Raw genomic sequence first — 14,256 nt, forward strand, 5'->3', positions numbered from 1 at the left:
ATCATAACAAATGGAAATAGAAACATCAGTTCCAGAAATGGTCCTGGGAAGGAGACAGACCTCCCTGCAATTAGGGCCTGTAGCTCTGGAATGCAGGCTGTTCATTCCTCCTTAGATTGTCACTAATAATGTCAGTATTAACTCCTGCACTCCTTTACAAACCTACCCAAATCATAAAATCATATTACAGTGCCATAAAGTCATATTACAGGAGAAGATCTAACTCTCTTCACAGTATTCTTATCAGAAGCAAATGTTCTACTGAGATAAATGATGTCTGCCTGATAATACAACATTTATATAGGTGAACACAGAGCAATCAGGCTGTGCAGAAGCTCACACTGGATTTGCAGCATCCTCCATCTCTCCCCACTTGTATATTTTGCAGTCATTATGTTTCTCTAAATAGGGTGAAATATTTGTAGCAATCTTTTATATTAAAAAAATTGTAGTTATTGTAATTGTTGTAAAATCTAACTGCTTACTCTTACAATATCCATTGTATTGTTTCTTTAAGTTGCATTTAATTCATGAGTGTACAAATATAACTGCTGTACAATATTTGTATAAAATGTACAGATTCATGAATTTTAAAAATTGACCTAGTGTTCATGAAGAACCTAAATTAACCCCTCTGTAAAGGAACCATCAACAAACCACAGTCCATCCTTGGAAAAGGTTGTGAAGATTTCCAAAGGAAACATCTTTTCCATTTCTCTTTGGTTGGTTTTAAAGCTTCTTTATCACTGTACAGCTGGCCCAATCCAGAAGACCACTGAAATATGCAGAATTTTTATCTAGGGATAAATGAAGTCTTGAACCTCACACTCAGACACCACTGACAGGGCAAACAACCAATATCTCAGCAATATTCAGATTCCAACTCATTGAGTCGTGCTTGACTCCTCTCATTAAGGATCTTTCAGATAATGTCCAGAGAAGAAATTGATCCTTTGCATGAATTGATTCATGTGTTTTCTATTGCATGGTAATTGTGTGATAATAGTGTTTTCTATTGCATGTGGCTAAACCAAGCATTGTCTTCTTTTATTTTTAATGAAACAAAGGACTTCACAATGACTTTGTATCTCAGACACTACTGGAAGGATGAGAGGCTTTCATTCCGTAGCAACAAAAACAAAAGTATGACTTTCGATGGACGGCTGATAAAGAAGATCTGGGTGCCTGATGTGTTTTTTGTGCACTCCAAAAGATCTTTCATCCATGACACAACTGTGGAAAACATCATGCTCCGAGTGTACCCTGATGGCAACGTCCTCTTCAGTCTGAGGTGAGGAGATACCCTTCCCTGAGAAAATCCATGGCTGTAGTTGGCATGTATTGGCTGTAATTGAAATTACTGGAAATAGTTGAAGTTAGCATTCTCATACTGGACTGGCATTAATCCCCTGGCAGCACATAATGGGAAACTGGTAACCAGTGGACCAGTGGAAAAATAAATTTAGTATTGACAATGTATTTTTTCCTATCATTCAGATATTGTTTCCTGTCAAGTGAGTTTATTAAGTGTCAATTCATTGCCAGTGGCTCTAGCAGTATTGCTGTTGAGTACAGTAAAGCCCAAGATTATTAGCAAAGAAAAAAACAGGGGTTTAGTTGTTTTCTGTTTTGGTTTTTTTTTTCCCCCTGAGTCTTTTAAAACTGTTTTACCTCCTTTCATCCTGCCTTACCCTTGAACATGCCAGCAATTCAAACCAGGGCTCTAGACAGGCACAGAGAGCAGATTCTTGGTGCTGATACCAGCAGTGTTGTTTGAATGAAAGGAACTGGAAAGTGAAACAGCAAATCCAGAACTGGAATAGCAAGATCATTAATGTGCCTCCCTTCCATCAGCATGCTTTGCTTTGCTTTATGAAGGAGATTTGGATGATGTGGCAGAAACAGTTTTAATGGAGGAATTTTCCCCCTAGGGTAAGGAACCTGAGGTCTGTGCAATGCAGAAATCCAGTTTGTTCCTAATTAGCCCTGTGCACAGAGGTGATATTTCATCCATGCTGGATAGTTTGAAGATTTATGGAAGCATTTGAAGTTGTGGCTGTGTGATAGTTGTTCCCACAATTGGTGAATTTATCTCCTCTCTCATGGGGACATGCAGAAATCCTCACAACAACAGCTGTACTCCACTGTAGTGTATGTTCAAGAATCACACTGACAGTAAGGAACAATGAGGTGAAGTGTGTATTTTACTGCTGTATTAATTTCCATGATTCTAGAGAGAGAGGGAGGGGTCAGAGGAACTGCATCACTACACTAAGGCTTATATCAGTGATTCTCCAAGTGAGAAGTAGGAAATGTTCCTTAGATGTTCCTCAAAACACCCTTTTTTGTGTTGTCATTTTTACACACAGTAAGTAGATTATATTCCAAATAATAATGTGCAATAAATCTGCATATTTCACAGTTTTTCCTCAGGGCCTAGGATTCAGGATTTTATTGAAGCAAAGTAAAAAAAAAAATCCAGATTTTCTTCTAAAACAGTCTTTCTTTTCTTGTTCTTCCCTGGTCCTTTAGTCAATGGCAGAAAGGTGGAAACAACATCCATGGTTGGAAGCCTTATGCATGTCCCACTCTTAGGATCTCATTTCATGCCAGTAAGAATTCAGCTGCAGTGTGGTTACTGATCACAAGTTTTCAAAGAGCACTTGTATAACCAGTATAACCCTAACTGAAATTCCTGTAGAAATCCATTTGGGGAAAACTAAAAAATTGACCTAAACCATCAACTGATATGCAAGCTGTGACAAGAAAGGGAGATTTGTCAATATTTACCATCTTTAAGTTGCTGCCCCTGGCAAGTTTGATTTTTTTTTTGTTCCTTATTAAATGCCAAGGGATATTTGTCCTCTAAATATTTGTGAAAAAGCAGGTGGAATGCAAAATAGTCCTTAGCTAGATATCCTTAAGCTGTTTACAATATAAAGGATTTCATTTGAAAGTAAGCTTCCTGAAATTGCAGCTAATATTTTTTTGCAATTAAATATTATAACCATTCTATCTGGGAAAATAACACTTGGAATAATATTTGCTGTAATCTGTAATATGATCTACTTCAGTCTATGAGAAATCAAGTCAAGAAATGTGAACTCCCTTTGTTAATCTTCATAAGTGTAAACCTTCAAAGCAAAATGTGTGAAAGGCTAATGAATGATCAGGCCAATGTAGGGTTTAAAAATCAAAGCTAATATACTTAATAATTAAGACTATTTATGTTTAAAAAAAGATGATCTCTCGCTGATTTAACTTTATCTCACTATCCTGAAGCTATTTTGGAAGAATCTAAAATGGCAGAAAACCTTAATCAACAGGATTCTAAACAGCAGATTTGCTGGGGATCTCACCAAGATGTCTGCACAGCTAAGAAAGTGTGAAGTTTAGAATTTAATTTCTATTTTTCTGTTCCTTTCTGCAGAATAACAGTTTCTGCTATGTGTTTCATGGATTTCAGTAGGTTTCCTCTGGACACACAGAACTGTTCTTTAGAACTGGAAAGCTGTAAGTTTAATTCACAACTGTTCTTCACATGTGCATTCTTATCAGCACTTCCATCTTCTGCATAATACCTCTTTCACTTATTTTGATGTATGATCTGAACCCTTCAGCATGTATAAACTGGACTGTAGACAGTCTGGGATCTTTCCAGAACTCAATGAGCTTTGGGAAGGTAGAAAACCATGATGCACCCTGCTTTATTTCCACTGGGTTGATATTCCAAGGCCTAAATCTAAAAATCTGTCAAAAAGCATGAGGTTTTTTTCCTGAGAAAAAAATGCAAATTAAAAGTAAAATAAAATGCCAATAATTGACCTATTGAAAAAAAAATGAAAATGAGTTCTTGTGTTACTGTGAAGTATCTGCTTTTTCACCACTGGCTCAGCTGTAAGCTGCTGCCAGGGCACAGGGCTGGGCTGCACTTGGAACACGATGGAACATGGTCTTTGCAAACTTTTTTCATGTCAGCTGACAAATTGGTGTGAAAAAAATGTCTATTCAGGGTTTTCCCAGATTGATTGTGTGATCTCCTCCCTCTAATAAAGGAAAGGAGTGATTTACTTCAGTGACTTTATAACTTCAGTTTCTGCTTTTCACAGATGCCTACAATGAAGATGATCTGATGTTGTACTGGAAACATGGCAACAAGTCCCTGAGCACAGATGAGCACATCTCCCTCTCTCAGTTCTTCATTGAGGAATTCAGTGCTTCCAGTGGACTTGCTTTTTACAGCAGTACTGGTATAGTAAGCCCCTCTCTTTAGAAGAGAGAAGCACAGGATAAAATCATGCAGAATGTCTTTAACATTCAAATTCTTTGCTAATAAATGACTGTGGCTGCTGAGGGATCAGTTAAAATGAGGTCTTGTCAGTCTGGAGCCTTGGTTCTCTTTGCATTACCAATGTAAAACTTTATTTTGGAAAAAAAGGATATAATAATGCTTGTAACTTCATATCTGACATTAAGAACCTGAAAAAAAATTACAACAATCAAATACATGCTATTATGAGCTCTTGCAAAATTGTGGTGCTTCTCTGAAAGCCATTGGAGTATTGAATTTACAGGAATCTTCATGTCCTGACTATGTAGGAAGGCTTGAAAATGGAAATCCTAAAGGGTCAAATACTAGAAAGCAAACAAGATTAATTCCATTGTGTTTTATTGGCTAAAATATCCACATTTTTTGGAACTGTATAATATTATTAAAAGTGTACTAACTGGAGGATTTTCATGAGGCCATTTATTACCTATTCAGGTCTAATTGTCTAATTCATGGTTTGCTCAATTTTCCTTGTCTCTACATAAAGTTACAGGAAAAAAATCCCTTTTTGTCAGTGCTACATAGTTTAAATTCAGGTTAATCTGCCCCAGACAGGTTTTTATTTCTCTCTTTAGATCTTGTTCTGTACTTTCTGGCAAACTGCACAAGGCTTTATTTAGGAGTTTATTGCAGTCTTGATTTCATGCAAGGTGGGTTTTGTTTTCTTTGTATTTTTAGGTGCAATTATAAATTTTGAAATATTTCTCTGTGTAAGTAATCTAACCACATGTTTTTAACCAGAGAAAACAGCACTCATGCTATTGTACTTTAAAGTCTCAGTCAATTCATTTCAGTTTGGATATTGCCCTTTATATCAAAACATATTAGTAAAATAGAAGTTATTCCATTTAATAAGATGAAGTGCCCAGCACTTTGGAAAAAAGCCTTTAAGCCATCCAGAAAAGCAGCAAATAAATTTATTTTCTGTATTTTATTTACAGGTTAGCTACTTTTTGCATTGAAAAAAGGGCGATTCAAGTTTACAGTGGCTGACATGGAATGCAGAAATTCCAGTTTAAATTGTGATGCAGCCTAAGCAGTGAGGAATTCACAGCTTGATAAGGTTCTTCACCCTTATCTCCTGCTCCTGCATGAGCTAAGAACAGAGCTCCATCTTTCAAGAGCCACTGTCATGTGAGAGGATGGCAAGCGATACCTTGCTATCATAACTGTGCCTTGCTGAGAGCTCCATCAAATTTGTCCTTGTTGCAGGAAGGAGACTGGGATATTTTCCACCAGACTGGGTTCCAGGAGCTCAGCTGGCTTCTTTCTGCCTTGCTATTCTCATCAAAAAACACTTAGGCAAGCAAATAGAGCCTTGTGCAGTCTCACAATGCCCCTGCCCCCAGGGCTTTGCAGCACCCTCACAGCATCTTTGACTTTGCAAAGTGAACACTGAACATGCAGAGGTTCTGATGATCAGCTTATTCAGCAGCATAAAGGTGAAAGGAAAGACTTTTTTTAAGTCCCCAGGGACCACTGGGAAGCACCTGAATAATGCTTGTAGCATATCTGTTAATCAGAATGCTGTCCTTTGTAGACTTACACTTGGCTTTGAGGTTTTGTTTTGCTCAGAAGATTACACTTGCTTCGGTTTGGGTTTTTTTTCTTGTTGGAAGAAAATTTACCCTCCAAGTAAATGATAGTGGAGAACAATCAGCACCACTCTGATGGGAGTCATCTTTCCCACAAAGCAGCTTTCTGCATTTCAGGTTCTGCATATCCTCTCCTGTGAATCTCAGTGAACAACACATGGAGTGGTTAGGCTTTTGGAGTTCCCAGCCCTCCAAAGAAGCAACAATTTAAATCCATTTTAGAGACAATAATTTTCAAAACAACAACAACAAAAACTTCTCCACAACTGAAAACACAATAGAATGTTTAATATTATTTGGGGTTAATTTTGAGATGTTCTTTTCTGTAGAGTCACTCGTTGTGATGACAGGACTGCTCCAGCACAGGCTCACGGATGCCTCTGTCTGTCCTGGACAGGCAGATGCTGTGCAGCCACCCATTTTTGCCTTTTTACCTCACTGTAACCTGGTTTCCCTGCCATGGCAGGAGGTGCAGCACAGATGCAGTGCTGCACAGGCAGAGCACAGCCCACAATTCACTAGATGGCACCCTGTCCTCTAAAGTGAGCGCTGGGCCGGCAGGCAGACAGCTCCGACCAAAAAAAAAAAAAAGGCAGGAAGGGCTGCTTCTTGTCAGGTATTTGTAGCAGGCTGCTTTGCAGAGGAGGCAGGGTGTTGGCATCACTGGGCAATTGTATCCTGTAGTTTCACTTGAAATCTATTTAATTTTTTCATTTTGCTAATCTCAGTTATAACAAAGTATTTTAAATATGCAGCCATGACCCTTCACTCCCATAAGTGAGGTAGGATGGACAGTTTGCAAAGCACTGTGTAAAACTAAGGTAGTGGCAAGATTTCTGAGGCATTTACTACTCCTGATGTGGATGTACCACTCCTGCTAGAAGGAGAGGGCCAGCAAACAGAACTCACAAATAACACAGCTCCCTTCTCTTTTTCCTCAATCTGTTCTTTCCCCTTTTTCCAATAGGTTGGTACAATCGACTTTTTATCAACTTTGCACTCCGCAGACATATTTTCTTTTTTGTGCTACAATCCTATTTCCCAGCCATGCTGATGGTGATGCTGTCTTGGGTTTCATTTTGGATTGACAGAAGAGCTGTTCCTGCCAGGGTGTCACTAGGTAAATCCTTACTGTGTATTCTTTGGGAAGTATAGAATGGAGTGGGGAAGGGTTTGGAGTTACCTTAGCTTCTTCTTTACACAGGACAGGAGTAAGAGTATCAGGCAATTGCCTGAACAACACTATTATTACCACTGTTGTCATTACCTGTTGTCAGTCTCTGCATTTGGAAATGGGATGTTTGTTCAGCCTGGCTTTGCTACATTTGGAAACAGCTCACACCTCACAGAAGCAAGAAAGGGATGATTCTGCAGATTTCCTGATGTAGAATTTTGCTTCAATGTAAAACCTGGGTTTTCCTTCCCTCTTCCCAGCAAAGTAACAGGTTGTGACAGGCAGTCAGATCCCTTCTCAAATCCATGGATCATTAGGTATAGCACAATCTATTGGAAAGCTCTGCAGCTCTTCTTTTTCTCAAGTAACATTTGTTATCTTCCTGCCAACCTGGAACCAGCTGCCTGTGTGGCAAACCCTGTCATTTTTGGGCACCTTAGAAAGGTTTGCTTTGGTGCCTTAGCTGTGCAAGGCACACAAACTTCTGTGGAAGCTAAAAAATAAGTTATGAACACCTCAACTCAGGAGAAAACGACTAATTTCAGAGGATTTTATAGAAGTTTGGTCTTTTTCACAGTGGTGAATAAGTGGATGCCACTTCAAGGCTGTCTTTGTGGTGAATATAGTGCTGATGGCCTTGGAATGAGTACATTTTTTCAAAACTTAGGATCTCTGAAGATCTGATGGGAATTTTTCAAGATACATATAGAGCAACCATAATGCACCTGAGTCCTGAAAATGTCAGCTTAAAATAAAGAAGCTCCTGTTCTTCTCACTGATGCTGGTCCCAGAAGCCAACTGTATGTTGCCATATTTCTTAGATGAGTGAAAAAGCTCTACATCAATCTAGAAAAAATGGGACTGAAGCTACTCAGGTCCCTTTCTAGTGGCACAGTCTAAAGCTTTTAATCCATGAGATGTAAATCTATTTGTTAATATGGAAACAAATTATGGTAACTCCTAGCTACTTTTATTAATGCATCTGCCAATTCCTTTTATTTATAAGAAATTTAACTTAATCTTTACAAATAACTTTTTACTTCTCAGTAGGCCATCTTTAATGTTGTCAAGATGGTCTTGCTGATCATGTTCTTTATATATGAAGTTCTGCAGGAGGTTATGCATCAGGAGTTCTATGAATAAAATACACTTCATTAGCATAATCATACATAATTTATAGGAAACCTTAACAACAAAGTTTAATAAGCCTAGCTCCTTAGCCTAGAGTATATGTATATTAAATAAATTGATTTCCTCTTATATGGTGTATTTCAAACTCCATCCTTCAACCTAAGGAACCTGCAAAGAGGGAGGGGAAACTTCTTGTATGTTCCAGTGGACTTAACTAGGGTAGAACTAGAGAAGGGCTGCACTGAGGCCCAGCTGACAGTGCTGTCTCACTGATGTCAAGATGTTTTCACTTCCAGAGTTACATTAATTTCTTTAAAAGCAGGGCCTGAATTGGGTGTTGGCTTTTTCCTGAGCTAGAGCAAACTAAAATGAGATGAATAGCTGATGTAAGTGCAGAGATTGAAAAGATGAGGGTGAAATTCTCTTTACACTGAAGCAAACAGTATTTTTTTCTGAGTTTCAGTGGCTGTAGCATTTTTATCCTAGATTGTTTTTAGAGAGCCATGGAAATTTGACAGAGACATACAGCCTGATGTATGTTCGCAAGAAATATAATTTGAGAAAGGGCTGGGAGGGGAAATGGTGATTTTTTTAGCGACTCTCCTGGACAAGAAAATGTGCAGTGGTGACCCTGGCTCTGGGAGGTGAGGGACGACTACAAACCTTTCACTTGTGTGTGGCAGTGCCCAAAGCTGTCACAGAAACATGTTCCTTATGCTGCTCAATGACCATTCTGAGCAGAAAGATGATTTAGTGCTCTCAGTATTGTGTGTGATGGGTCCTTCATGGTTCACTCCACCTTTCAGAGCCTGTGTGAGGAAGTTAAAGGTGGTGTCAATCACATGCATTCACAAAGCTCTGCTGTCCAAGCAGTGGTGATGAGCTAAACAGAACCAGCATTGTGATAACCTCTCTTTTCCCTTTGGCAGGTATAACTACAGTGCTGACAATGTCCACCATCATGACAGGAGTAAGTGCCTCAATGCCTCAAGTGTCTTACATAAAGGCTGTGGATGTGTATTTATGGATCAGCTTCCTTTTTGTCTTCCTGTCAGTCATCGAGTATGCAGCAGTGAACTATCTCACCACAATTGAAGAGAGAAAGCAGCTCAAAAAAAGGGGCAAGGTACAATTCTCTGTGTTTTGTTGCCTTCTGAAAGCATCGTGGAAGCCACAGAATAATCCTGATATACCCCTGTGATAACAGAACAGTAGCAATCTTTGTCTCCACTCTCTGTATCTCACTTTTTTTTTAAACTTGCATGAGGGGAGACAAAGTGTCATCCTCTCTGAGATCCTGATAAAGCTGTGCTTTTTCTCCCTTTTCTTGTGGCAGAGGTTAGGGATAATTTTTTGCCCCCTCTTTTCCCCCTTGAGCGAAGGTAACAGAAGGTAACCTTCCTTCTGTTCTCAAATACCTATCAATCAAGGTATTTTTCCTGCCTCTGAAATAGACCTCAGCATGCCCTCATATGATATTCCTCCCTGTTTCCTGCTTCTTTTTTGTCCCAATGTCGCTGTTGAGCAGCTAGCAGAGTAATGAATGCATCGGTTCTCAGTGGCAAGAAGGAATGCCCTTTATTGTTTTGATTTCATCACATTTATAGAGTTCTCAAAAGTCACCCAGATTGGTCAGTCAGAAGCCTTCCCCCAGTCCTGACTGGCCAGGCCTGCACTGCCCAAGTTCTGGGACACTGTTCCAAAAACATCCAAACTTTATCTTTATTTACAAAACACAAGAAAACTTCTCATGGGAAAAACTGTGCTAGCCACATCCCAAGACCAGATGAATGACAAGGGCATTTTTGGAAAAGTGTGCCTGAAGCAGAAATTGTCACAAGTTAAACATCTGCTTTCTGTGAAGTTCTCACTTAAAACCTTTGCTTCAAGAATATCCCCTATGTAAACTCATTTGCTGGAATATCATGAGGGGAAGAACACAGAAAGGAGTGCATGTGTTGCTCACATGATTTGATAATCCCATCAAAAACCTCCTCCCAGAAATGTTTGAAGTCATTTCCCATGACTCCAGCAACACAGACCTACAGGGGAGAGAGAGAGTTTGGTTCTTCTATTTCAGAAGCTGAGGCACGTACTGCCAGCCAGCAGCTGGCAATAATCAGGCAGACAAGTGTGTTTTATGACATTTTATGACATTTCCTTGCTTGTGTCCCACTCAAGGGGGCAGGCCCCACAGCGAGCCATACTGTGAGCTAGCCCTGTTCTCCACATGCTCTCCACAGAGAGAACCACACTTAAGAGAAAGCTTGCTTTATTTTCTGTTTTATTCATTTATAATTTGCCAAAATGACTCCTGCTAGACCCAGAGTAACTCATCTTTGTTGCCAGGCCTCAGGAATGTACAGCATGGACGCAGTGCAAGCAATGGCTTTTGATGGCTGCTACCATGACACAGATGTGGACATGGACCTGAGTCCCTACCCAGACCCTTGTGAGGAGAATGAGACCAGGGCAAGTCAAACCAACATCTCCAGTGAGGACACACCTCGCTTGAAGAGGAAGAGATCTCTGAAGGGAAACGTGGGCAGGATTATTTTACAGAACAATCATGTGATTGACACATATTCCAGGATTATATTTCCCAGTGTATATATTGTGTTCAACTTTTTTTACTGGGGTTTGTACATGTGAACAAAAATGTTTATAAGCTAGACATTACTTTGTGTATGGGGGTTGCATCATAATGCAACAGCAGTTGAGGAAAAGGTTAAATTTTTCCAAAAGAGACTTCTGCATCAGACTTGGGCTGGTTTGGTCAGCAGCAACACTCTTCATGAAAAACTCAGGTGTGTCTGGGTTCTTTTCCAGCTGGACTGTGCAGTGCTTCACTGGGTGATCCCAAGCACAGGCTCCACTGCAGCAGCACAGGAGCTGTTTGCTCACTGAGGGAGCCCTTTGTCACCCCCTGAACAGACAGCAGCTCCCACCTGAGCTATTGCCCTGTCTCTGTCTGCACTCCAACCCTTCCTCTTGATTCAGCCTCTCTGTTTTTCCCCTGGGTTCTGTTTTGGTCAGCAGTCGGCACCAGCTGCCTTGGGATAGCTCGTTGTTTCCCTTCCTGCATTTCAATTCTCCTGGGCAACCTGTGCACACCTCAGCAGCCTCTGCCCTCGGATGGGAACCAAGGTGGAAAATTAGGGCTTAGCAGTGCAGTAGAGACCAGCAGGAAGCAAGGCTGATGGGGCTCTGTAGATTGTGCATCATCAACACCTCAAGAAAACCCCTCACCCTTGTCAGCTGTCCATGACCCTCTGTTTTGGAGACGGGAACAATGTCCCAGACCCTGTGCACATGCAGCCACCTCCCAGGTGGATGAGCAGCATCACCAGCAAGAGCTGTGCCCTTCACGTGTCACCCACACACCTCTGCACCTCTGCCTCACCTAGACCTGCTGTAATCCCCTGCTTCCTGCAGAACTCTTTGGTTTAGAAACACAGGTGGCAAGACAGACATTTTACACAACTTTGTCAAGAGAACAAACCAACCACACCTTCGGTTCTTCTGCTTTATGTTGCACCTGAGCTTGGGGTTTTGCCTCCCTTCCTCTCCCTTGGGCTTTTGAGATTGAATGTTCCAGAGAGGAGAAGCTGCATCTGCCCCCTGCAGCAGTGATCCTCAGCACAGTTCCAGGAAATAAAAGGAAACAGCTGTGCCAAAACAGAGACATACACAGGAAACCTGTCAGTCTCAGATGAATCCTGCTTGGAAATATCCTTAGGTTCAGGCTAAGGAGGCTGAATTAAGGATGTTCAGGGATACACAAAAAAAGTGTTCACAGCTCCAGAAAAGAACCAAGATTACTTTTGCAACTCTCCAGAATAAGGAGCATTTTCCACTAAATTCCTTGGGTTCGTCTGTCATTTAATGAGCTGAGTTTATATTTACCAAGTCAGTTCAAAATGATAATTTGTGGTGGTAAAAAGTGTCGCAAGGTAAATGCTTGGTCAAGTTTATTGGTCAAGGAAGTGGGAATAAATTTGGAAGCCTAAATCACTCTCTGGTTTCTTTATTTACTTACCTTTTTTTTTTTTTTTAAACTTATTTAATGTACTTATTTTTCTTGCTCCCATCTTGTGTGTTCACAGCATGGTGATGTCTCTGATTTTTTCACAGAGCTGCATTTGTCAAGCTCCCAGTTCCAGAGCTGGAGAAGTGGTGACACAGTGCCTGCTGAGTGACTGAAATCTCAGGGAGTGAGTGGGGCAGATCGCTGCCAAACAAATGTATCAGAGCTGAGACAGCTTTGATACTTTTCCAGGAAATCCTGTCATGGAAAGCAGAACCATACCAGGAATGACAATGCTGGGAATGCAAAGCCAAAGGACACACAGGCTTTGGCAACAGTAACAGCACGCCAGACCTCAAGCTGAGCGAATGTATAGTGTAGCTATAGATAAAAATACACCATCTCAGCCTTGTTCCTGCACTGCCATTATGAGGCATCCTGCACTGATGTTCCAGATTGCCTGAGAAGATCCCATCTAGTTGCTCCAGATGTGTGATGTGTTTTCTAAACTTTTCACATGAACTAATATAACATCTTTTTTTTTTTTTTTTAATCTGCCTTACAAGAAGAAGTATTTGCTGTGTAGCCAACAGTGAAGCCTCAACCTCCAACAGAAAAAATACTCCTAATCAGTTCTCTTTTCTAAATTCCCTACAGGATTTGCAGCAGCAGAAGCTCTCCAGGACAGCATGCCCAAGCCCTGTGTAGGCTGTCCAGCAAACTGGTCCACAGGTGGAAGCGTGGAGGAAAAGAGATTCCTGCCTGCATTTGCCTTCCAGGCACATCCTGTACAGGTGCCAGAAAGCTGCAGAGCTTGCTTTTGATGGAGAAAGCTGTTGTTACTTTCAGCTGTGAATGTAACCATTGGCAAACGGTTTTCCCCACCCAGAGTTCCAACCCTCCTGCCCTGAGCAGGGACACTTTCATTAAACCAGGTTGCTTAGAGCCCCATCCAGCCTGACACTGAACACTTTCAGGGATGGCACATCCACAGCTTCTCTTGGCAACTTGTTCCAGAGCCTCACTACCCTCACAGTAAAGAAATTTTTTTATAATATCTAGTCTAGCCCTACCGTCTTCCAGTTTGAAGCTATTCCCCCTTGTCCTGTCACTACAAGCTCTTGTCAATGATGATGAAATTTAACTGTGTGCTTTTACAGCAAAGCTTGTAATTTTTATCATCTTAATGCGGTGACACGGATGATATCGAGATCGATTATGCTTAAAAAAATCTATTGCTTGTATGAATAGTAAAATATAACAATCAGTATTTAAACGAGTGTTTCTCGTCTAGAGGGTGCTAGAGGGCTGGCTCCAGCTCCATGACCCTCTGAAGTGTGTGTTAACTTCCCTACAGGTATGGTAATAAATACTTTCAGTCAATTTGTCTCTACAGACCAGCACGGAAGTATTTTAAAAGTCACGAGTATTTTCCATTCCTGCTGGTTTTGCAGCCAGTCCCATGTGTGGGTTTTATATCCCACAGCATTTACTGCGAGTTATAGCACCACAGGCATGATGTAAATACATACCCGTGTGAGTGTTCATCCTGATGGCATTCAGGCAGATAGGCTGAGGGTACCTTGTGGATTTTTGGAGCAGAAATAACAGGTTTCTGTGACCTGCCGAGGTGCAGGATGTGGCCTCACTATTTTTAGCATCTGCTGCTACACCCATCAGCTGTAAGAAAACATCCTGTGGGTGTCAGGATAGGTGATGCAAACTTTTATGTCTGGACAATATCTTCATTCTTAAAAGTTCTATAATTCTTCAAACTATCAGTACGTGAGAACAAAGCTTTAGCAAAGCCGATGTATCATATTTTTCTGAAGTTATTAGCCAGTGTAAACCAACCAATTAACAGGCCTCTTTATGAAAGGTAACTAAAAATAATTCTAGACGTTTTCATGTGCTCGGAGAGGATTCTAAAGACTTCTTTGAGAGCCTCAGCGGGGCTCTGGAACAGGATTTTGGTCCAGGAAAAGATAACGAAACTAAA

General features: G+C 40.7%; 1 protein-coding gene across 2 annotated transcripts in view; it reads left to right on the forward strand.

Moving 5' to 3' along the window:
• Window positions 1–11,508, forward strand: part of GABRR3 (gamma-aminobutyric acid type A receptor subunit rho3) — a 34,829-nt gene extending 23,321 nt beyond the window's left edge. For both annotated transcript variants that reach the window (XM_085076637.1, XM_085076647.1), the window contains exons 5-10: window positions 1,068–1,291; window positions 3,431–3,513; window positions 4,110–4,250; window positions 6,893–7,045; window positions 9,160–9,356; window positions 10,580–11,508. In XM_085076637.1, coding sequence (XP_084932763.1) covers window positions 1,068–1,291; window positions 3,431–3,513; window positions 4,110–4,250; window positions 6,893–7,045; window positions 9,160–9,356; window positions 10,580–10,882 — 1,101 coding nt within the window. In that variant the 3' untranslated portion in view covers window positions 10,883–11,508. The remainder of the gene's footprint in view (window positions 1–1,067; window positions 1,292–3,430; window positions 3,514–4,109; window positions 4,251–6,892; window positions 7,046–9,159; window positions 9,357–10,579) is intronic.
• Window positions 11,509–14,256: the final 2,748 nt, after the last annotated feature.

Source organism: Lichenostomus cassidix, chromosome 1 (assembly GCF_008360975.1).
Source record: "Lichenostomus cassidix isolate B80296 chromosome 1, HeHo_3.0, whole genome shotgun sequence".
Classification (NCBI taxonomy): domain Eukaryota; kingdom Metazoa; phylum Chordata; class Aves; order Passeriformes; family Meliphagidae; genus Lichenostomus; species Lichenostomus cassidix.